Source organism: Syngnathoides biaculeatus, chromosome 4 (assembly GCF_019802595.1).
Source record: "Syngnathoides biaculeatus isolate LvHL_M chromosome 4, ASM1980259v1, whole genome shotgun sequence".
NCBI lineage: Eukaryota > Metazoa > Chordata > Actinopteri > Syngnathiformes > Syngnathidae > Syngnathoides > Syngnathoides biaculeatus.
Window position 1 is genome coordinate 4,278,319 of NC_084643.1, and position 25,643 is coordinate 4,303,961.

Here is a 25,643-nt window from a genome sequence, read left to right on the forward strand (position 1 = left end):
CGCAGAATGAAATAGTGTCCACACACGGTAAAACAATGCAACGAACTGGCCAGTGCCAAAACTCAAACTTAAATGTCTGATCTAATCACAGACCAAATGACAAACAGCTGATGACAGCTGTCAGAGGTGGCACCGCCCTGAGCAGTGGCCTGGCCACGCCCCTCTTGGCAGTGGCCAAGCCTTGCTCATCACATCATGAGGTGGAATTTGACTTTGGAAGGGTTCAATCTTGTGATCAAGTACAAAATTGCTGAGAATGTTTGATGCTACATCTGTACAGTATTGTATTTTTTTGTATTTCAATGGGCACGGTGGATCAGCTGGAAAGTGTATGCCTCACAGTTCTGAGGGCCCGGGTTCAATCCCGGCCTTCTCTGTGTGGAGTTTGCATGTTCTCCCCCCGTGCCTGCGTGGGTTTTCTCCGGGCACTCCGGTTTCCTCCCACATTCCAAAAACATGCAACATTAGTTGGACACATTAGTTGTGAGCGCGGCTGTTTGTCTCGATGTGCCCTACGATTGGCTGGCGAACAGTTCAGGGTGTACCCCGCCTCCTGCCCCTTGCCAGCTGGGACAGGCTCCAGCACTCCTGCGACCCGGGTCCTCAGAACTGTGAGGCCAACACTTTACCAGCTGAGCGACCGTGCCGCCTAAATACAACAGCCAATATTTAAATAAATGAACCCTGGTTTTACACAAACTGTCATTCCATGAATGGAAAAAAAAAATTTAGCACAAGGAGTCGTCTCCTCCTGCGTGTGCATTTCGTTGGGCACCATCCCCCCAAAAACCTGCCACTGGACCTCTATTTTGTGTTAGTTTGTTATTATATTGTGTGTGATTAAATTGTCTTAAACGAAATGCAACTGCTTTGTTATATTTTGCTGGTTTGACAAAGGGGATTTAATTATTCTAAATTTACATATAACAAAATACCTGTACGTATTGTCTTTGTCAAATTTGCAAACGTAACCTGTAAGTGTGTGTTTCAGAGCGAGCGAAGTTGAAGCGCAGTGACTTTCCTCTGGTTTAGAGAGATTTACAGGCTCCATGTGAGCAGGTGTGTAAACTTTTCCTCCTGGAGGAGGACTTGAGAAAAGATGATGGATGAGGTAAGTGACACACAAACATGCAAAGAAGTCGTGCCTGCCCATGTGCGTGTCTTCTGCACTCCACCAGGTGGCGCAACATATCAAGTTTGACATGCCCGCGGTGCAGACTTTCATCACCGAGCTGAAGGAGGAGGACAGAGAGGTGCAGAAGCTGAGGAGAAAGTACAGCAACTTGGGCCCATTCAGACTACATTAGCGGAGCCAAAAAGAGCCCCAGGTCTTGATCACATTCTAGGATGCTCCTTTGACATTCTCAAAATATCGCACGGCTCAACCAATAGGGAAGGGAAATCTGAGAATCTCAACTGTTAAGAGGTTGAAATCAAAAAGAAAAAAAAGAGCTATTTCTTGGAACTGTGCAATACTCCCAACGCTTCAGAAACATCTTTCTTTTAATTTGCCAACCATTTCCAAAAGCGCACACACTTGTCAGACATTCAGCCAATGCGGGCCTGCCTGATCGTAACAAACTCCACATCTTGTACTGCTTCCTAGTCTTGCCATATTTAGCTACTGTGTCAATATTTGGAGCGACAACTACATAAATGTAGTCGGTTCAACAACGAAACAACTCTACAATAAGGGGGTAATCGACCAAATCCAAAAAGGCAGCCATCTGAATCACACTCAAAATCATTCAAATTATCAGGTAAGGTTAAAAATCCAAACAGCACAGATCATTTACAAAGTTGAAAAAAACTTTTCAAAACATTCTTTGAAGTTAGATTTGCAATTATGCGGCTGCATGCTTGTGTGGGTTAATAACAATAACAGCTCAGAGTTACATTAAAAGTCTTCCAAAATTAAGGGGTGGTGCGTAAAGCATCAACGATCAACAAGATAAACGCTCTCAGGAAGCAGTTGCAGTAATGATACTTGAGTAATCATTCACATGGCGAGATGCTCATTACCATCAGAAGAGAAGAACAGTCGTCAGTCACCACGAGAACGATGAGTATTGCAACACCCTGAAAATCTTTGTCTTGAAAGAGAAAAAAAGTCTTGTTCAGAGACCTTAATATTCAACTAATCATCCTGAGAGCAATTAATTTGATTTAATCAGAGAACAGAGTGTTAAAGTAACGTGAGAGGAGTTATTTACTGTAAGGGGTAAGCAGAACTGGGGCAGGATGGGAGGGAATAAGCGGCCCGGGAGGCGAGGAAGAACAAAAATGGTGCTCTTTTTGGGCCGTAATTCATCGGGTCATTAATAACCTTTAATGATAAAAATAGAAATAAAAACTAAAGGAACAGGGTAAGGACCATAAAGAATTTTATACTCGAGATCATGTGAGTGCCAGGATGCGCACGTCGTGGAAAGTGTCATGGCAGACGGTGTACATTTTGTAAATCGCACTGCAGGACCAGCGTGGAAGTGCCCTAACATGCACATCTAGTTTTTCCGTCAAACAAGTGTGATATAAATTTTTTTGGGGGGGGATTATTCTGCTGTGGGGGCCGTGGTCCTTGAGTAAAACAATGAAATATATTTTAAAATACTTGGGTGAATATGCAGACGTCACGGTTGGTTGCTTGACCAAACATTTTATTCATTATGCAAAAAATCTACAAATAGAGCCACAGTGTTCTATTTTATAACCAAACAAATGAAATACTAAGTCAACATGCGAAGAGGTACTTAAGTCTTGCTGTCGAAGGTCCGGCATAGTACTGCTTACCTCAACCACAAAGAACTGATTCGATTTCAACCTGGAGAGTGAAAAGGTAGGTAGAATACCTTCGTCTATTTTCTGAGCTGCTTAACCTCACGAGGGTCATGGGAGTGCTGGAGCCTATCCCATCTGGCAAGGGGCAGGAGGTGGGGCAGACCCTGAACTGGTTTCCAGCACAGAGAAACATACATTTGCACTCAAAATCACACCTAGGGGCAATTTAGGGTCTCCAATGAATGCATGTCAGAACTGTGAGGCAGATGTTCTAACCAGTCACGCCACCGTGGTGTCAGGTATAATATTTCCACGATAATAATACGGGGCGAAAAAATTGTGTCCATACGTGAAGCGGCTGGGATGAGAATCAGCGCCTCCAAATCCGAGACTATGGTCCTCAGTCGGAAAAGGGTGGCGTGCCCTCTCCAGGCCGGGGATGAGATCCTTCCCCAAGTGGAGGACTTCAAGTATCTTGGGGTCTTGTTCACGAGTGAGGGAAGAATGGAGCGGGAGATCGACAGACGGATCGGTGCAGCGTCTGCAGGGATGCGGACTTTGTATCGGTCCATTGTGGTGAAGAGGGAACTAAGTCGAAAGACGAAGCTCTCAATTTACCAGTCCATCTGCGTTCCGACCCTTACCTATGGGGATGAGCTGTGGGTCGTGATCAAAAGAACAAGATCCCGGATACAACGGCTGAAATGAGTTTCCTCCGCAGGGTGTCCGGGCTCTCCCTTAGAGATAGGATGAGAAGCTCGGTCATCCGGGAGCGGCTCAGTGTCGAGCCGCTGCTCCTCCGAATTGAGAGGAGCCAGATGAGGTGGCTGGGGCATCTGATTCGGATGCCTCCCGGACGCCTCCCTGGTGAGGTGTTCCGGGCATGTCCCACCGGAAATAGACCCCGAGGACGACCCAGGACACGCTGGAGAGACTATGTCTCTCGGCTGGCTTGGGGACGCCTCGGGATCCCTCCGGAAGAGCTGGAAGAAGTGGCTGGGGAAAGGGAAGTCTGGGTATCCTTCCCCCACAACCCGACCCAGAAAAGCGGTGGATAATGGATGGATGGATCTGAAGAAAATGCTTATTTTTATGCTGATAGGTGGCATGGTGCTAAGATCTGTTCCTAATATTTTGCCCTCCCAGGTGAACCGATCATGTCCAGATTGCTGAAGGTCAACCTGACGTTGGTCACGTGCGCTCTCATCTTAACCACATTGGCGGCCATTGCTGAAGCCCGCAAATACAAGAGGATGCCACCGTTTGGCTTCATCCTGACCCCTTTCAAGCCGCCGACCACAAAGATGCCGGAAAAGCCGTGGGAAGCGACATTTCCCAAATGGGAATCTGTGTTTAAATACGGCTAAGTCAAGAGGGTAAGATGCAAAGATAAAAACGAAATGCGCTGCCATGTGATCGCAACAATTCTGTTCCCGTTGTGCGTGAATAAAATGAATATGAAGCATGACATAAGTTAGAAAAGCGTGCACAAGTATGCAAAACAAGAATAGGCAGTAATCCCTCATTTTTCACGGTTAATGGGGATCAGAAGCCCTGGAGAAATATGAAAAACCGCGAATTAGGACCCGCTCTAATCACCCCCAACCACCACCCACCCCACACACACACTAGGAATTTTCATGTATAGCTTTACTCACCTGCAGCATTGCAACATGATGATCGTTGAAGAAGTGCACGTAGACATCTTCCAAAAAAAGGCTTTTCATCCATGTTAAAAATGTGCGCTTTTCATGTAGGAAACTCTTTCTCCAGCACCATACAGAGTGCAGGGTCCAACAAGGAGAAAAGGGCCCTGTCCGGAGCTCGGGAGGACATCCCAGTAGGTCCCTGCGGTGCCTGCGCCATTTGTTGCACAAAGTGGTTGATTCCTCCCGCTCGATCCCAAAAAGGCGAAAAATGCTTCCAAATATGAGTCGATTCCTCACGGGGGATCCCTAAAAGGATAAACGTGGACGCGTAGTCACTACCACTCAAGTGCCGTGGAGGAAGCTTTCGCTGGGGCACAACGCCGAGGTGGTATTATAACTACATAATAAAAAATGTTATCGCTTAAAAAAAAAAAGGTTATCACAAACACAAAACTAACTTACTGTAAATATACGAGCAGGTCAACAGCGTGAACGAGACAACGCAGACAACAAGGAAATGGGTGGGACAAGGGAAGTTGCCACTCGTGCTCTCATTGGTGGATGTCTCGCAGGCAACCAATCAAATTGTTTTTTTCTTCACTGTTGTATCAATCCGCGTTGTATCAATGCGCCTCATGTAGTATAGTACCTACTGGAAGCTAATCTGGCTTTTATTGGAGGGGCGGGGGGGGAATGAAAAACCCGCGATGCACTGAATCCGCAATAGGTGAAGCGCGAAGTCGTACCTTTATTACTCTATAACACTGTGGATGATCCCTTTTTGTGGAGTAGTTTACTGAACTTCCGCAGCTATTGAATACATGAGTGGAAAAAAAAATAACACGATCCAATTGCTTCATTCCAAACTGAAATACTTCTGTCAATTTGTTTTGTAAATGTTTGAAGTTTGGGTTCCAAATGATTGCCCATATGATGCTTTCATCTCTACTTTCAATCGATGAAATACGCAGCAGGAAATGTTGGCCCGTGACGGCGTCCGTGCCATCAACGCGCATATTGTTTTATTGACAGCAGTTTGTAAGAGTATTCAAAGTGTTACTATCAGTGGCACAGAAAATTACTGCAACAATTGTTCTCAGGATGATTAATTACCTTATTCATACTCCTTTTGTAAAACTATGAAATATTTGTGATGCAACCTGGTTAAAAAAATGCTAGTTAAAATATTGTTGTACACTCTGGTAATAAGTTAAATGTTCAAATTCATTGAGTAGTTATTGAGTTATAGGTTTTCTTTATATCAAGTTATGGAATATTATTTGTTGTTAAGATGTGCTGAATTTATCTTCTTTTGGAATTTTTTTTTTAAATAAGTTCTGTTAATTTGTGAGATAGAAATTCCTCCATTTTCTTAGCCGCTTATCCTCACAAGGGTTGGGGGAGTGCTGGAGCCTATCCCAGCTATCACACCTAAGGGCAATTTCGAGACTCCAATTAATGTTGCATGTTTTTGGGATGCGGGAGGAAACCAGAGTACCCGGAGAAAACCCACACAGCCACGGGGAGAACATGCAAACTCCACACAGGCAGAACCGGGATCGAACCCGGGACGTCAGAACTGTGAGGCCAACGCTTTCCAGCTGATCCACCGTGCGAAATAGAAATACTTTTGTTAATTTATTATTAGGAGTGAGAAAGAATCAACGAGGTAGAATACATTTTTATTCCATGTCAATGGAAAGAACGTTTGATAAGGAAGAGAGGGAGGGACTTGTTGGCATTACTTGACGAAAAATGGAAAGGTACCAGGGGACTTTTATCAAAGTTGACCAACGGGTTCGGTGAGGATTGTTGAAAGTCAATTGTGATTGTGCGGTTTTTTTTTTTGGATGCACTACCCAAATTACGCCGTGTGTGGGTGGAGTAAACTGCTAAAAACGGGGTTTGCTCTAAGAAAGCTAACGCAAGCTAGTGAGGTCTGCGTTGAGTGACGACGACGAGCACGTGAAGACTTTGCTGACACTTGAATAAGCAGACACGACCCTCAACCTTCTTTCCTCCTGCAGTTGGAACACTACCGGGACATTTTGGCTTTGGTTCTCTTTCGTTTGCCTGGTATTTTTACATTTGCATTCAATATTTATTTGATTACTAAACTCTTATACAACCAGGTTGATTATTTGACTATCTTAAATTTAGGGTGAAAGTGGGGATTCTATATTTGGAGCTTGATTAGCTAAAGATAATGTTGAGCTACAAGGTAAAATATCATTTTTAGAGACTTTTGAACACTGAATAATTGCGCAAGCGTAAAAGCCTAATGGGAGGTGGCACGGTGGATCAGCTGGAAAGCGTTGGCCTCACAGTTATGAGGTCCTGGGTCGAATCCCGGTCCCGCCTGCGTGGAATTCGCATGTTCTCCCCGTGCCTGTGTGGGTGTCCTGCGGGCACTCCAGTTTCCTCCCACATCCCCAAAACATGCAACATTAATTGGAGATTCGAGGTGTGATTGTGAGTGCAGCTGCGATTGGCTGGCAACCAGTTCAGGGTGTACCCCGCCTCCTGCTTGTTGACAGCTGAGATAGACTCTAGCACTCCCGCGATCCTCACGAGGATATGTGGCTGAGGAAACGGATGGATGGATAAAAGCCCAATGGAGGACATAACTTAGGTTGGCCACCTCTTGTCATAGTAACACACACTAAAGAGGTGCTACAATGAGAATACTCAAAAAAAGATGAACTTACATCAGTCAGTCGCTTCATTAAATAGAATATCCTATTATGCAGATATCATTAATCTAACAGTCAAGGCTTTCTCTTTCATCATTAATACAATGAGAGTCCAAATGAGGACTTCAATAAATGTTTATGAATGTGATCTTTGTCATGTACTGTACCCGACTCAGGTTTGCGCCTCAAATTTTGCCGCTAAAGGTCAACCAACCATGTCGAGGCTGCTGAAGATCACGTTGACGGTGGTCATTTGTGGGCTCATCTTAACCACACCGACGACCGGTGCAGAGGTCCGGCGCAGACGTCCCCGTATCCCTCCACCTGGCGGAATCTTCCAGGCCCAATCCGAGACACTTCCCGAAGGAATAGGTGGAGTCCCGGGACTTGTGGAGAAAGCTGACAAATTGGGATGAATGATGCAATACTGCACAACAAAGAGAGACAGAGTTCCAGCAGTGGAAATCAAATTGTCTGGCAATGTAAAGGCTCCCATGCATGACAAATAAAATGATTCCAAGCTATCACACGGGTTTGAGGTATTTCTTCCTGAATTCAAAGCTCTTAGTAAATAAGAATGCTACATAAACATGCTGGGAGGGCGGCAGTTGGTTGCCGCATTCTCCTCCTATTGTCCGGTTCCGGGGTGGTGTTCAAGGTTTTTCTCTCTAAAGCCTATAAAATTAAACCCTGAGGCACACCATATTACTGCATAAACATTCGAGGTGCATAATCCAAGGTTATAATAAAAGTTCTCTCAGTGAGGTCAGATAAACATTTGTGTGGAGCATCCGAGAGGGCGACTGAGGTTTCAAAAGCAGCGGTCCTCAGAACCTCTTCCGACCGAGTTCCAATTCCCAGGCCGAAGCGGGCCGTGACATCACTGGCATCTGATTGGCTGACGGATGTCGGCATTTCATTAAACGCGGCGACTTGGCACTTTCATAGACATGTCGTTTAAAGGATGCCGCTCACCGCTAGACGACGCCGAACTGTCGCGCAATGTGCGTGGTTTGGCGACTGTTTTCATGCAACTGGTTTTGCCGCAATTAAAAATGTGTATCACACCCGGAATGTTGCAGATTGCAGCCAATTAAATAACCTTCGGTCCACAATATGCTACAACACATCCAAAACTCGATGGCCTTTGTTGAGACGGTCAGAGTATTTAACGAACATTTCAGTTTTATGCAATTGAGCTCGTGCACCTACGTCTCTAAAGTTACGTGACTGGCCATATTGCCGGTCTAACAAAGCATTCTTCAATGCGAAGTTAGTTGGAGACGACACGAAAATATGTCTCATAGCACGACGCTCAGAGTTTTGTCCGACACTATTAAGCATTTAGAAGGTGATAATAAACTAAGGTACGTGGAAAAATTAGAGAGACTTGGCATCGAGGACTCATATTTAATGCCGAAGTCAATGTTTTCGCTGATAAGAAAGTGGACTGTTAACCCGGTTCCGCTTGTCTTGGACGACTGGATCGACACATGTATCTGGTGAGTAAATCGTCGAGATTTACATGGAAGAGTTTGAAAGCGTAGAAACGTCTGGACGCATACAAATACGTTGTTGCTGGATTTGTTCTCAATCAAGAATAAATCCCGTAGTGATGGAACCACTCAGATTTTTTCAATACAAATACCAATATTTAAATAAATGACCCCTGCTTTTACACAAACTCGCATTTATTAACTATGATTGGGAATAAAAGACAGCAAGTCACCTCCTTGTACAAGGAAGCGTGTTGGGGCCACACGTTAAACTTCGTAAACCTCTACATATCTTTTTAAAAAAAATATGCATTCTTCTCAAATGAGTGCAACGCGTATTTAAAAAAAGAAAATAAACCGCTGGGAAAGGCTTCAGCCCCTGTACACGGATGCATGTTGCGGCCACACATTAACCTACATAAACATCTCTGTGACAGACGGTTTATTTTCTTTTTTCTTTTTTTCCAACGTAATCCTTCTCTCACAACGTAAGAAAAGCTCCGCATATCTAAATCAGGGGTGCTAAATGTGTCGATGCGCGCGGGCCCGTGTTGTTCTTTTGCCGCCGCCCGGGTGAGCATTAGCCCTGACACAGAGGTGGATCAGGTGGGGAGGTGGTTTGGCCACGTGCGGGAGGAGAAAAGAGCTCCCCCCCACAGGCCACCGGTGTCTGGGCACCCCTGAAGTAGTTACTTCGCCCGGCATGGGTCCTCCTGAGTACGGTACATACTGGGAAGTCTGTCGTTAGTTAGAAGTGATCTGAATATCATCAAAATATGGCTCAAAACGATAGCGTAATATTGCCCCAGTCACTTCACGCGATTGAGATGTTCTCTTCTTCGAAAAGAGCACCCGTGTCAGAAGGGGTGTCGCAAAATTCTGAAAATGTCTCTTGTTCCTCGCCCATTGCAGGTGCCACTACGTGTTTTCTATGGCGAATGTCCCAGTGTGACATCTGCAAATGACATTGAAGGCAATATGGCCGCCACTGGGATGTCGAGTGAGACTTGTACAACTTTGCAAATTAATGACACGCTCGCTGCTCTTTTTTTCTTTTTTTTTTTTTGGGGGGGGGGGTGGGGGGTAGACATTGAAGTGAATGATATATGTAGTATTCATAACAATATTTATTTTAAAATGTATACTTGGTTGTCAGTGGCCCTATTAACTGTGCTGAATTTATCTTTTTTGGAAAAAAAATATTTAATTAAGTTCTGTTAATTTGTGAAATAGAAATACTTTAAATTTATTATTCAGAGTGAGAAAGAATCAATGACATAGAAAATAAATTTTTATTGTACCTCATTGGAAATAATGTTTGATGAGGAAGAGAGAGAGGGACTTGTTGCCATTTACTTGAAAAAAAATGGAACGTTATCACCGGACTTTTATCGAAGTTGACCAACGGGTTCAACAAGGGCTGTTGAAAGTCAACTGTGATTGTGTGTTGTTTGGGTGGACTACCCAAATTACACCGTATCTGGGTGGAGTTAGCCTATAAAAACAGGCTTTGCTTGGACGCTAGCGACAAACTAAGGCAAGCTAGTGAGGTCTGTGTTGGGTGACGACGACGACCGCGTGAAGACTTTGCTGATACTCGGACAAGTGAACACGACCCTCAACCTTCTTCCCTCTTCAATTTAAGGTGAAAGTGGGCATTTTATATTTGGAGCTTGGTTATCTCAAGATATGCAAATGTATAATTTTTAGAGATTTTTGGACATTGAATAATTGCGCAAGAGTAAAAGCATAATGGAGGATAGAATGCCGGTTAGCCACCTCTTGTCATAGTATCACACTAAAGAGGCACTACACTGACAAGAGGAAAGAAAAGATTAACTTGCCTCAGTTGGTGGCTTCGTAAAATAGAATATCCTATTATGCCGATATCATTAATAAAACAGTCAAGGTTTTGTCTTTCATCATTAATACAATGAAATTCTACATGAGAACTTTACTAAATGTTTATTAATTTGGTCTCGGTCATGTACTGTACCATATAGGTCCACCGACCATGTCGAGGTTGCTGTCGATCACGTTGACGGTGGTCATTTGTGCGCTCATCTTAACGACGATGACGACCATTGCAGAGGCCAAGGGCAGACGTTCCAGTGGCCTTCCACCAGGCACAAACATCCTGGCCCAATCCGAGACGCTTCCCGAAGCAGTAGGCGGAGGCCCGGGACTTGTGAAGAAAGCAGACAAATTGGGATGAATGATGCAATACTGCACAACAAAGAGAGACCGAGTTCCAGCAGCAGAAATCAAATTGTCTGGCAATGTAATTGCTTCCATACATGACAAATAAAATTATTCCAAACTATCAAACACGTTTGAGGTATTTCTTCCTTAAATGAAAGCTCTTAGTGAATAAGAATGCTACATAAACATGCTGGGAGGGCGGCAGTTGGTCGCTGCATTCTCCTCCGATTGTCCGGTTCTGGGGTGGTGTTCAGACTTTGGTTCAGTGTATTTCTCTCTAAAGCCTCGAACATTCAACCCTGAGGCACACCATATTACTGCATCGATTTTCGAGGTGCATAATCCAAGATTATAATAAGAGTTCTCTCAGTGAGGTTGGGTAAACATTTGTGGGGAGCATTTGAGAGGCCGACTGAGGTTTCAAAAGCAGCCGTCCTCAGAACCTCTTCCGACCGAGTCCCAGGCAGACGAGGGCCGTGACATCACTGCAATCTGATTGGCTGACGGACGCCGGCATTTCATTAAACGTGGGGACTTGGCACTTTCATAGTCATGCTGTATAAAGGATGCCGCTCACCATTGGACGGCGCAATGTGTGTGGTTTGTGGCCGGGGCATGAGCTCTGACATGGAGGTGGTTCGGGCGGGGACGTGGTTTGTCCATGTGCGGGAGGAGAAAGGAGCTCCACCCCACAGGCCACCGATGTCTGGGCACCCCTGAAGTGTCCTCCTGAGTACACTACATACTGACATACACACTGTTGGGAATTGTGTTGTTAGTTAGAAGTGATCCGCATATCATCTTGTTCCTTTCCTATAGCAGGTGCCACTCCGTGTTTTCTATGGCGAATGTCCCAGTGTGACATCTGCAAATGCAGGCAATATGGCCGCCACTGGGATGTCGAGTGACACTTCTGCAACTTTGCAAATTAATGACACGCTCTCTGCTCTTTTTTTATTTTGTATAGACATTGAAGTGAATAATATATGTAGTTTTCATAACAATATCTATTTTAAAATGTATATTGGGATGTCAGTGGCCCTATAAACTGTGTTGAATTGATCTTCTTTTGGAAAAATAATTTTAATTAGTTCTGTTGATTTGTGAACTAGAAATACTTTTGTAAATTTATTATCCAGAGAGAGAAAAAATCAATGACATAGAAAATAATTTTTTTGTACCTAATTGCAAAGAATTTTTGATAAGGAAGAGAGGGAGGGACTTGTTGCCATTTACTTGAAAAAAAATGGAACGTTATCACCGGACTTTTATCGAAGTTGACCAACGGGTTCAACAAGGACTGTTGAAAGTCAACTGTGATTGTGTGTTGTTTGGGTGGACTACCCAAATTACACCGTGTCTGGGTGGAGTTAGCCTATAAAAACAGGCTTTGCTTGGACGCTAGCGACAAACTAAGGCAAGCTAGTGAGGTCTGTGTTGGGTGACGACGACGACCGCGTGAAGACTTTGCTGATACTCGGACAAGTGAACACGACCCTCAACCTTCTTCCCTCTTCAATTTAAGGTGAAAGTGGGCATTTTATATTTGGAGCTTGGTTATCTCAAGATATGCAAATGTATAATTTTTAGAGATTTTTGGACATTGAATAATTGCGCAAGAGTAAAAGCATAATGGAGGATAGAATGCCGGTTAGCCACCTCTTGTCATAGTATCACACTAAAGAGGCACTACACTGACAAGAGGAAAGAAAAGATTAACTTGCCTCAGTTGGTGGCTTCGTAAAATAGAATATCCTATAATGCCGATATCATTAATAAAACAGTCAAGGTTTTGTCCTTCATCATTAATACAATGAAATTCCTCATGAGAACTTTACTAAATGTTTATTAATTTGGTCTCGGTCATGTACTGTACTCGACTCAGGTTTGTGCCTCAAATTTTGCCCCTAAAGGTCCACTGACCATGCCGAGGTTGCTGTCGATCACGTTGACGGTGGTAATTTGTGCGCTCATCTTAACCACGATAAGGACCAGTGCAGAGGCCAAGGGCAGACGTTCCGGTGCCCCTCCATCATCCGGCATCATCCTGGCCCTATCCGAGACACTTCCCGAAGGAATAGTTGGAGGCCCGGGACTTGTGGAGAAAGGTGACAAATTGGGATGAATGATGCAATGCTGCACAACAAAGAGAGACCGAGTTGCAGCAGCAGAAATCAAATTATCTGGCAATGTAATTGCTCCCATGCATGACAAATAAAATGATTCCAAGCTATCCCACGGGTTCGAGGTATTTCTTCCTTAAGTTGAAGGTCTTAATAAATAAGAATGTTACCTAAACATACATTCATTCTCCAGCTCTTCAGGGTGGGTGTGCTGGGAGGGCGGCAGTTGGTTGCTGCATTCTCCTGTTATTGTTCAGTTCTGGGGTGGTGTTCAAGGTTTTTCTCTCTAAAGCCTATAACATTCAACCCTGAGGCACACCATATTACTGCATAAACATTCGAGGTGCATAATCCAAGGTTATAATAAAAGTTCTCTCAGTGAGGTCAGATAAACATTTGTGTGGAGCATCCGAGAGCGCGACTGAGGTTTCAAAAGCAGCGGTCCTCAGAACCTCTTTCGACCGAGTTCCAATTCCCAGGCCGAAGCGGGCCGTGACATCACTGGCATCTGATTGGCTGACGGATGTCGGCATTTCATGAAACGCGGCGACTTGGCACTTTCATAGACATGTCGTTTAAAGGATGCCGCTCACCGCTAGACGACGACGAACTGTCGCGCAATGTGCGTGGTTTGGCGACTGTTTTCATGCAACTGGTTTTGCCCCAATTAAAAATGTGTATCACACCCGGAATGTTGCAGATTGCAGCCAATTAAATAACCTTCGGTCCGCAATATGCTACAACACATCCAAAAACTCGATGGCCTTTGTTGAGAGTTAAAAAATTGAACTTTTAATTCAATGTTCTCATCTTAACCACGATGACGACCAGTGCAGAGGCCAAGGGGAGACGTTCCCGTGGCCTTCCACCAGGCACAAACATCCTGGCCCAATCCGAGACACTTCCCGAAGCAGTAGGTGGAGGCCCGGGACTTGTGAAGAAAGCCGACAAATTGGGATGAATGATGCAATACTGCACAACAAACAGAGACCGAGTTGCAGGAGCGGAAATCAAATTAATTGGTCCCATGCATGACAAATAAAATGATTCCAAACTATCAAACAAGTTTGAGGTATTTCTCACTTAAGTCGAAGCTCTTAGTAAATAAGAATGTTACCTAAACATTCTCCACCGATTGTCCGGTTCTGGGGTGGTGTACAGACTTTGGTTCAGGGTATTTCTTTCTAAAGCCTCGAACATTCAACCCTGAGGCAGTCATGTCGTCTAAAGGAAATGTGTGTGGTTTGGCGACTGTTTTCATGCAACTGGTTTTGCTGTAATTGAAAATGTGAATCACTGCTGTAATGTTGCAGGCTGCTGCCAATCCGAGAGGATTCTTGTTTTGCAATAAGTTGCAAAACTCCAAAACTCAATGCCCTTTGTTAAGGTCAAACTTTGAAATTTAGACAAAAATGGAACTTTTAATTCGATGTTACCTCCTTGCTTTCGTGCATTGCGACCCAATGGGCCTCCATTTTGGTTTTTACAGTCAACCACTATATGTTCCGAGTTTTGCAAGTTCTACATACTATTCACAAGAAATACACCATGTGTGATGTTTTACATTTTATTTTGATGTAAAGGAGAACAGAATTGTTGTCATTACATAGCAAGACATTCTGTTTTCACTTTTGCCACTTGCTCCATCTTCCTATTGCTGTTTCATCATTCAACATCGTTCATCCCCGTTTGTGTGTTGTCGATGAGAGTCCCATCCCTCCTCGTATTGCTTTGCCAACAGTGCTGGTTAAAGCTCGGAGAAACTCCGGCAGTAGCGTGGGTTGCTTCTTGCGTTTGTGGTGGAGCTCTGCACTACTCGTCAGTGCGGCTAAGACGAGTACACACAAGGCCACCGCCAGGGTGACCTTCGGCAGTCTGGACATGATTGGTTAACCTGGGAGGGTAAAATATTAGGAATATTTCAGTTTTACGTGATACAGTACTGAACACAAGAAGGACCATGACAATAATAATAATAATAATAGAAAAAAAAACAGCATATGGAATCAAATCGTATTTATGATGTTCCTCTCACCTTTCTGCTCCACAAGATGAAGCTGAAGCAGCTCGTTGGTGCTGGACTGAGAAGTGAGTGATTTGTTTTTTTCCTCTGACGGTAACATTTAAATACCTCTTCTCATGTTGACTTAATACTCTGTTTTGGAATAAAATATGTTGTTCCAAGCATGATTAATGAAATAGTAATGTGCTTTTTCAAACACCCGGTTGAGATGTGTTCCTCTTGAAGCACGTATTTATTTTTCTCTTTTAAAAGCAGTGAAAACAGTATTGCAATGCAATAACAACAATTCTCTTTTCCTCTATCAGGAGAAATAATGCATCAAATATATTTGAGGTATTTTATTCTGAGCAAGGACGCAATGCAAATCTGAATATTAACTAACTCACATTCATAAATTCAGTCCAAAATGTTCCATCACTTACAATGTTAATACAAAATGCCACTTTGAACGTTGCCTTTAGGTTGGACAACGCTGACAAAACATTCGCATTCAACTTAAGAGCGTTAGACTAATTGCAATTTGTTTCTTTGACTGAAAGACAGAACCAACTCGGTACTTCAATTAGTTTGCCTCTTTTGTTTTTGGGCCTGCAAAAAACAGGGAAAAGTGCATAAACATTTTTTTCAACATTCATAGGATGAATAAAGAAATCTGAGGGTCGGACAATTAAAAAAAAAAAACACGTCGAACAGGTTAAACAACACATTTGTCGAAGAAGAAAAGGATTTGGTGACCTCAGAAAAGGGTCAAGTTGAAATGGAAACAAGAAAGAAGGCTGTGGTGCCCCTGTTGCCCGGTGAGTGTCTTCATGAATATTCTTCATTTTGCAACCTTTCCATGGCTACTCTGGTAAAAATAGTGCCTTTCAAACTTAGATGTTTAACATTCATTTTATTTTTCATGTACAGGCGAACGGAATCGTTGCCACGACATGACTGGACCATTTGATTCCACTTTTGTTCTGTCTTTGTATTCCTGTATGACATACCTTCAATATCCGTCCCCATTTGTCTGCTTTCCCAGCCGTGGCGGCGTTTCTTTGGTGACTGCCCTGGATGAGGCTTTGAGAAACCCTAAGACATAGGTGTCAAACTCTGGCCCGCGGAATTATACTGTACATGGCCTGTGGGGCAATTTCAAATAATAGAGCTGGCCCGCCGGAATTACAAGTATTTATTGCTACTGTATTTATTTTAACTTTTAACTTTAGCAATTTCTAACTGGGTTACGCTCTCACTACAAGTTGAAGCTGAACAGGAGCTCATCGGTGCTGGAACTCTTCTCATGTTGACTTAACACACTTTTTAGATTAAAATATGTTCTAAGGATGATTCATGAAATATTGATGTGTTTGATCAAGAAACCGGTTGAAATATACTGTAGTCTTCTTTCCGCACCTATTTTATTTTTCTCTTTTAAAACCAACACATTTCAAAATCTGACAAGTTTAGTGAAGGTTTAAAGTGGTCTGGTCCCTGGCGACAAAAGATAATTGTAGGGATCACAGTAATCAAATAATTCATATACAAAGCTATGAAACACCTTAGACCACAGGTGTTAAACTCAAGGCCCCGGGGCAAGATTCATGTTTTTATGTGGCCCGCAAAGGCAAATCATGTGTGTCAACTTCCACGATTCCTGTTAAAATCTGTACAAAAATTTCTTATTATCATATGATAAATGAAAACATTGAAATATTGCAAGCATTTTTGTAACCAAATGACAACAATAGTTGAATTGCCCATTGCGCTTGATTTCTGATTTCAAAACCTCAGTCATAACGGCCCTCTGAGGGAAACTGGACCAAAAATAAGTTTGACACCTCTCCCTTAGATGGAAAGAAAAGAGGATATCTGAAGATGGATGAACATATTTCACCTGGTTCCTTGATCAAACAGATTGATATTCCATTAATCTTCCTGAGAGGAACACATTTTGTCCCAAAGCTAAGTGTTAAGTCAAAATGAGAAGAGGTGTTTAAGTCGTACCGTCGGTGGCGGAGTACATCATTTCGCACTCCACGCAGTCGCTTCAGCTTCAATCTGTGGCGGGAAAAAGGTAAGCGAAACAACATTAATATCATGGGAATCCGCACGAGAAATGTTGTACAATCTCTATTGTTGCGGTCAAAGGTGTTCTGTATCGTACTGAGATCTGTTCCTAATATTTTGCCTTGAGAGGTTAACCAATCATGGGCAGACGACTGAAGACCACCGCGGCGCTGGTCCTGTGTGTGCTCTTCTTAGCTACTCCGCCGACCAGCGCACTAGTCCGCAAAGGAAAGGTCAAAGTTGGACATCGTCCAGGATCAAGCAAAGCCATTTATCCAAGTAGTACCAAGAAGGGGGGGCCGCCCCAGGGAGATCAGAACGATGGGGGTGAATGGTGAAAGACATCACAATAAAAAGAGAAAGTGAGCAAAACTAAAAACAAAATGTCCTGAAATGCTAATGCTACAATTTTGCTCTCCTCTACACCGCAAAAATAAAATTGATATCGAACACCACCCAAGTTTGGTGTATTTCTTCTGAACAGCAGCGCCGGCTCGGCCACCAGATGCACTTTTCCATCACAGGAACCGTTTCAGTTTATTTAAAATTTAAGAACACCAGCAGCCTCAGGCACACATATAAAAATCAACTGAAACATTTTTAACAGTATTTCAATTTCAAGGACGCGGACGAGTGCAAAATTAACATTTTTGACAGCGTTTCAATCTCAACAGGAGCCCACCATTGACAACACATCAATCTCATCAATAGATTCAAGCTTGAGCTCAAAACGGGGACGAGCGCTGAAACATTCGCCGCTACGACGGAGACTCGACGAGCCTGTGGCACTTTTCGGGAAACTAACATGAGCGCTCTGGATTTTTGCCATTAACACAATTTCATGCAATAACAACAGAGGGGGTGTTTTATTGGTTCTGTACACATTACATAAGTTCACTCTTTGATATTTTGTTTTTCTCTTTGATAAGCATCCAAGTGGGCACACACTGATCATTTTTGTTATATTGGGCAAAGATAAAAAGACAAAGTGCTAGAGTAAATAAATACTTGCAGCAAAATTACAATAATCGTGATTAGTGTTGTCATGGTACTAACATTTTGAATTTCAAATAATACTGTAACAATTACACAAAAACAAATGAACAAAACATTAGTAAAAAGCAGTAGAATAGGCACAAAACTACTTAAAATACTTTTTATTTGGATTAAAGATTTTTAAAAAAAATCTGATAATATGTCCTAATTGAATATTTCTGTGAAAACAAGACATTTTGTACATTTTTTAAACAACATTTGATGACAAACCATCTAAAATGTTTAAACACAACAGAATTATGTCCCAAAGGCTATCGATGACGGTACAAAAGTCGCAGGCCACCGGAAGATTTGTTGTTTTAGGAATGTTGCCATGAACATACGAGTGTCTACGTATATACGTATATGTATAGAACTAGAAGCCTACTTAGGATATCATAGATCAGGGGTCACCAATGCGGTGCCCGCGGGCGAATGGTAGCCCGCGAGGACCATATAAGACGCCCGCGAGGTATGTTCTAAAAATACCACGGGCCACAAATTGTCACTATTATTTGTGCTTTAAATTCAGAATCTGACTTGCTTGCATGAATTAAAATTTCAAAATACCTGTAATGTCATTTACTACAATAAATTTAAACGAAAATATTTTATGTACATGTAATGAACTGAGTCTGAAATTTGCCACAAACAGGTCAGGAAGTCCTTCATGCGATCGGTGCTCACGAAGTCGCCGTCAGCCTCAAAAAGGTCGCTGAGTCCCGTCATAGACCTTTACAAAGGTCGAACTAGTAAGTGATATGAATTATTTTGGCTGAAATTGTTTTTGCTAATACAGTATTTCCAATTAAAAAAGAGCACAAACGTGTTTGAGATACAATCCTTTTATTTTTTCATGCATTGGAGAACAGAATTGTCGTCATTATATTGCAGACGATTGTTGTTGTATTTGTTTTTGTTTTACTGTGTTGTATTTAATCACTCATCACAATCTTTTCTTCTTCGTCCCTTGTGCGGTGCTCCACTACCTCCCCCAAAACCTTCCTGGAATTGGATCTTGACGATGCCAGTTTGTTGCCTTCCTAGATTACTTAAACTTGCGGACCAGTGGACATCTGCACTGGGTGGTATGGTGTCCATGATGAGCGCCCACATGGCAAGCATCAAGGTGACCTTCGTGATTCTGGCCATGATTGGTTAACCCTTTAAGGGCAAAATTTTATGAGCACCTCTCAGTATGAATAATAGTATACAACTGGGACCAAAATAATAAGCATTTATGTCAGTTCTCATGTCAATTCCCACTATATTTAGGACGTTCCTCACCTTTGTCTGCAACTGGTTGAAGGTGAAGCAGCTCGCTGATGCCGGAGTCAAGTGATCTGGTACCGCTGATGCTAACACTTAAGTAGCTCTTCTCATGTTGACTTAACACCTTGTTTGTTCAATGACAAAATAAAATTTGTTGTTCCCAGGACGACGAACGGAATAGCAATGAGTTGGCTCAAGCAACCGATGGAGGGTTGATTATCTTGGGGCATCCTTACAGACTTCCTGATTGTGACCATGCTGCCTTGCTTCATAACAAAGTTGTTTTTTTTGTTTTTTTTGTTTTTTTAAATCAATAATCAACATTCCTGCTCCTCCTGATGCTCTTTATGACTGACCGTGACACTTAAATACTGTGTTTCAAGTTGACTTTACACGCTGTTTGTCCAATGATTCAATTCAATCACTTGTTTCCAGGATGATTCATGAAATATTTATATATATATATATATATATATATATATATATATAAACTAACTGGCGGAGATAGGTGTCTCTTTCTTTGAATATTTTCTTTTTCTCCTTGAAGATAATGAACAGTCGTAGAGGACCACAGCAGAAGAGGGTTTCTGTGTTCTTAGCGCTGATCTTTGTCCCAAATAAAATAAAACATACCTTTGTTAATGCGGCATTAAATGACCACACAGCACAAGAGGGGCTTTTCCATTGTAGGAACCGTTTGTTAATTTAAGGAGACCAGCAGCCTCTGGTTCAATCGTAAACATTCGCCGCTACGATGGTGACTCGACAAGGCGGTGACACTTTTCGGGAAACCAACGTGAACGTTCGGGATTTTTGCCATTGACACATTTTCATGCAATAACAACAGAGGGGGTGTTTTATTGGTTCTGTACACATTACATCAGTTCACTCTTTGATATTTTATGTTTGTTTTACTCTTTCATGAGCATCCAAGTGGGCACGCACTGATCATTTTTGTTATATTGAGCAAAGGTTCAAAGACAAGCGGCTTGAGTAGATAAATACTTGCAGCAAAATTGCAGTAATCGTGATTAGTGTTGTCATGGTACCAACATTTTGAATTTCAAATAATACTTGCATAAAATACCTCAAACGAACCTGTAACAATTCTACCCCCCCCCAAAAAAAAAACCAACAGTAAAAAGCAGTAGAATAGGGACATACTAATCGAATATTTCTGTGAAAACAAAAAAAGCATCTTGAACATTTTTTGAACACTTTAGAACATTTGATCACAAACCATTTAACATCTTTAAACATGACAGAATTATGTTATATAGGCTATCTGTCACGAGCCATTGGTGGGGGGAGGACCCAAATGCAGGACTGCGAGACAAAGGGATAATGTCCTGTGGGTTTTATTGCAGAAGTAGTGTCTGCACACGATAACACAGTGCAAACTCAACGAACTGGCAAGAGCCTGTGACGTAAACTCCAAAATAAACACATGGTTAATTAACATGCCGATTGGGCAACAGCTGTGACGAGCGCCAGAGGTGGCACCGCCCAGAGCGGTGATCAAGCCACGCCCCTCCTGGCAGTGCTCCAGCCCCGCTCACGACACTATCTGTGCAAAAGTCGCAGGTCACCAGAAGATTTGTTGTTTTAGGAATGTTGCCATGAACATACGAGTATGTATATTATTATTATTAGTAGTAGTAGTATATTATTTTGGCTGAAATAGTTTTTGCTAATATTTCCATTTTAAAAAAATAGCTCAAACGTGTTTGATATATTATAATCCTTTTATTGTTTCATGCATTGGAGAACAGAATTGTTGTCATTAAATTGCAGATGATTGTTGTTGTTTTGCAACTTGTCTTTACTGTGTTGTATTTAATTACTCATCAAAATCTCTTTTATTCATGGTCCCGGTCATTGTGAGTTGCTCCAAAACCTTCTCTGAAAAGGATCTTGACAATGCCAGATTGTTTCCCATCCTAGATGACTTAAACCTGGGGACCTGTGGACATCTCCATTGGATAGTAGGGTGGCCATGATGAGCACCCACATGGCAAGCATCAAGGTGACCTTCGTGATTCTGGCCATGATTGGTTAACTTTTAAGTGCAAAATATTAAGAGCAGATCTCAGTATGAATTATAGTATACAACTGGGACTAAAATAATGAGCATTTATGTTAGTCCTCATGTCGATTCCCACTCTATTTATGATGTTCCTCAACTCTTTGCGCCACTGGTTGAAGCTGAAGCAGCTCGTTGGTGCTGGAGTGAAGTGATCTGGTACCACTGATGCTAAGTAGCTCTTCTCATGTTGACTTAACACCTTGTTTGTTCAATGATATAATAAAATGTGTTGCTCCCAGGATGATGAACGGAATAGCAATGACTTGGCTCAAGCAACCGATGGAGGGTTGATTATCTTGGGGCATCCTTACAGACTTGCTGATTGTGACCACGCTGCCTTGCTTCATAACAAAGGTTTTTTTGTTTTTTAAACCAACAATGTGAGACATTCCTGCAAATTCAAGTTATCAAGCAGAAAGCATATATTAAAATACTTTCAAGTGATTATCCAGTAATTTACTAGTTCCCACTCCATCAAGGGAATTTGGTTGACGTCACGCCGCGACTCATGTCTCATGTATACTGTATTCTTAGATTTGCACTGTGTCATGATCCTGCCGCTCCAGCCCGGGCTGTGCGGGTGTTCGCGATTGGGAGGTGCACACCTCCGCCTCATGCAGCCTGATTATGCTGTGTATTTATATGACCCCGATGACGACTGGCCGGGGCCAGTTCGTTGAGCTTCATGTCCCGTTCGTGTGCTCCGGTATCCCTGATCGACAACCTTTGTGTACCGACCTTCGCCCGTTCTCCGACCACCTTGTAAGCCTGACTCCTTTGATACTTCTGCCTGCCTTGATCGTTCTCCCGTGTACCGACTCCTGCCTGCCCGCTCACCTGCTCTCTTCGCCCGACGTCCCAACTACCGCCGCTGCACCGGACTGCCTGCTCGATCCCCGACCTCGGCATATAATAAACGTTTCTCCTTGAACTACCTTGCATCGTCCTAGTCCTGCATTTGGGTCCTACTCTCGTTCCGATGGGACGTGACACACTGCAACTTTGTTCAGAAAAAATGCCTCAAACTTGTTTGATATTTTGAATCCTTGTATTCATTCAGAGTTCTTGCCATTACATTGGGAGAACATTTGATTTCCACTTTTGCAACATGTTGTCTCTTTATTGTTCTGTATTAGATCATTCATCCCTCTTTGTTTGTTTTCCCAGTGCGTCCCAGTCCTCCTGGTATTGTTTCGGTAAAAACCCTGAATCGGGCGAGCATAACACCTTGGAATGACCGTGGTGCCAGATGGCCTCTGCCATGGGCGTCAGTGTGGCTAAAAGCAACATGCACATGACTACTGTCAAGGTGAGCTTCAGCAGCCTGCCCATGATTGGTTCTTCTGTCAAAGCAAAACACGTCAAGTACAACACTGGACTCAACTAGTACCACAGGAATGAAACATTGTTGACAGTTCTATCCTTGTGATATTTATGATGTTACTCACACTTTTTTCACTCTGCAGGCTGAAGACGAAGCAACGTCTCGGTGTCCTGAGAGAGAAGTGATGCGCTGTACCACTGACCGGGACACTTAAATACTGCCTCTCCAGTTGACTCTACACTGTTTGTCCAATGATTCAATTCAATAACTCATTTCCAGGATGATTCATGAAATTTTATTGTGTTTGTAGAGTAGTCATAGAGGACCACAGCGGAAGAGGGTTTCGGAGTTCTTAGTGGAGACCATTGTCCCAAATACGATAAAAAATGCCTTTGTTAATGCAGCATTAGATGACCACACGACACAAGAGGGGCTTTTCCATCGTAGGAACTGTTTCAGTTTACTTGAAATTTAAGGAGACCAGCAGCCTCTGGTTCAACCGTAAATATTCGCTGCTACGATGGTGACTTGATGAGGCTGTGAGACTTTTCGGGAAACCAAGCTAAACGTTCGCGATTTTTGCCATTGACACATTTTCATGCAATAACAACAGTGGTTTGTTGTGTTGTATTTAATCACTCATCATAATATGTTTTCATTTTTTTCCCCTCCCATTCATTCAGACGTGCTCCAAAACCTTTCCCGAATAGGAATTGGTTGTTGCCAGACTGTTGGCCTCCTCCTTGACTGAGACCTACGGGCTCAAGTATATGTCTACAGGGGGGTATGGTGGCAATGATGAGCACACACATGGCAAGCATCAAGGTGAGTTTTGTGATTTTGGCCATCATGGATTAACCTGTAAGGGCAAAATATTAAGAGCAGATCTCAGTATCAAAAATAGTATACAACTTGGACCAAAATAATGGGCATGTATGACAGTTCTCATGTCGATTCTCACTCTATTTATGATGTTCCTCACCTCTTTGCGCCACTGGTTGAAGCTGAAGCAGCTCGTTGGTGCTGGCCTGAAGTGATCTGGTACCAGTGATGGCAGCACTTAAGTCACTCTTCTCATGTTGACTTAACACCTCGTTTGTCCGATGATGGAATAAAATCCTTTATTCCCAGGTTAATTAACAGAATAGCAATGAGTTGGCTCAAGCAACTGGTGGAGCTTTGTTTATCTTGGAGCATCCTGACAGCACCCATGTGCGTGCTCATTTTAGCCACGCCGATGCCCTGTGCAGATGCAGCCCAACAACGCAAGATCAGAATCAGAATCATCTTTATTGGCTAAGTGTGTAACAACAGTCAAGGTGCCGCCCTGTTATGACATTCAGAATAAAGAACAAACTAACTAACAAGAACAAAGAGCAAGAGCCATTCCGTTACAGATGCGCAAGGTGCAGTCTTTATCTTTTAGAACAGTTAAGAGTGCGTCAAGGCCCCACATTGTGTTAAGCTTATAGTGTGCCTTTGCTCATTGCAGTTCCCATTATAGACCAGTGCAATGACAATTGTGCAACGAGAGAAGTTTAAGCGATGAGTCGTTCGATAGTCTACAGAATCTAATACTGATACACCAGCAGGATATGAGGGTGTGTCCCAACAATGGCACAAGGCAGAAAATAGTAGTTCACCGATCAAGCATGTTTCTGTTATTCCTGCCTTCCTATTGTTCTCTTTTGGTATTGTTCTCCCCTCAGCGACACTTTGTGGAGTGATGCACCCCCTTGCTGACTTCAAAGCTCCTCAACACCACTGCTCTAAAATGTTTACCTTAGTATTCGTCTTTGTATTGGTATACACCATCGTTAGAAATGTTTCCCTTGGTCTTTGTATTGGTATTGCCATCTGTTCCTCCATTTGAATCTGTAACCTTGTAACCTTTTATCCTGAGAAACTAATAAAAAGAGGGACAGCGGTAAGGCTGACTCAGAACATGGTTTGGAGTTGCAGCTGGTCAGTCAAACTTGTTTCTCCTCATGAGCCGAATTGAAGACCTCTTCTGTACCTTCATTTGCATATCTAGTCCAGCGGTTGGGTTTAAACCTGACGGCGGTTTTGATTGTCTGTTGTAGCCGGAGTCATTTTCACGGGCCTGGTAGCATCATCCACGATAAAAAATAAAAAATAAAAAAAAGGTCCTAGGTTAGAAGTTATGACTCCATAAACCCCTCTGACGAATACAAATAGGTATTGGATTTATGTGTGGTGAGCCCCAACGTACACCGGCTGAGCCGGGGCCAATAAGTATAGCCATACCTCCTTGGCACCTCTCACCGTGTGCAACTCCAGAGTTAAAGAGAGACACAGACAAACTCCACCAGTTGCTTGGGCCAACTCATTGCTATTCCGTTCGTCATTCTGAGGACAATGCAATTCATCCCATCATCAAACAAAAAGAGTGTTAAGTCAACATGAGAAGAGCTACTTAAGTGTCGGCATCAGAGGTAACAGATCACTTCACTCCAGCCCCAACGAGCTGCTTGAGCTTCAACCTGTGGCACAAAGAGGTGAGGAACATCATAAATAGAGTGGGAATCTACATAAGAACTGACATAAATGCTTATTATTTTGGTCCCAATTATATACTAGAATTCATACTGAGATCTGCTGTTAATATTTTGCCCTTAAAGGTTAACCAATCATGGCCAGAATCACGAAGGTCATCCTGATGCTTGCTATGTGTGTGCTCATCATGGCCACCCTTCTATCCAATGGAAATGTCCACAGGTCCCCAGGTTTAAGTCATCCAGAATTTGACGTCGACAGGTTCCAATTCGGGGGAGGTTTTGGACCACCTCCCAATTACGGGGCCGGAGGAGGAAAACAGATTGTGATGAGTGATTAAATACAACACAGCAAAGACAAGTTGCAAAAAAAAAAAAACAACAACAACAATCA

General features: G+C 42.9%; 1 protein-coding gene across 4 annotated transcripts in view; it reads right to left on the reverse strand.

Annotated features, from left to right (window-relative positions):
* The window catches only part of srrm4 (serine/arginine repetitive matrix 4), a 41,319-nt gene extending 33,711 nt beyond the window's left edge, over positions 1–7,608 (reverse strand). Inside the window, exons 1-2 of one of the 4 annotated variants that reach the window (XM_061818190.1) lie at positions 7,335–7,608; positions 4,437–4,733 (exon numbers count right to left, since the gene is read on the reverse strand). In XM_061818190.1, the coding sequence (XP_061674174.1) occupies positions 4,437–4,483 (47 nt within the window). In that variant the 5' untranslated portion in view covers positions 4,484–4,733; positions 7,335–7,608. Of the gene's footprint in view, position 1; positions 569–4,436; positions 4,734–4,889; positions 4,909–7,334 lie in introns of those variants that run through there. The other 3 variants (XM_061818191.1, XM_061818188.1, XM_061818192.1) reach the window with 3 other exon arrangements.
* Positions 7,609–25,643: the final 18,035 nt, after the last annotated feature.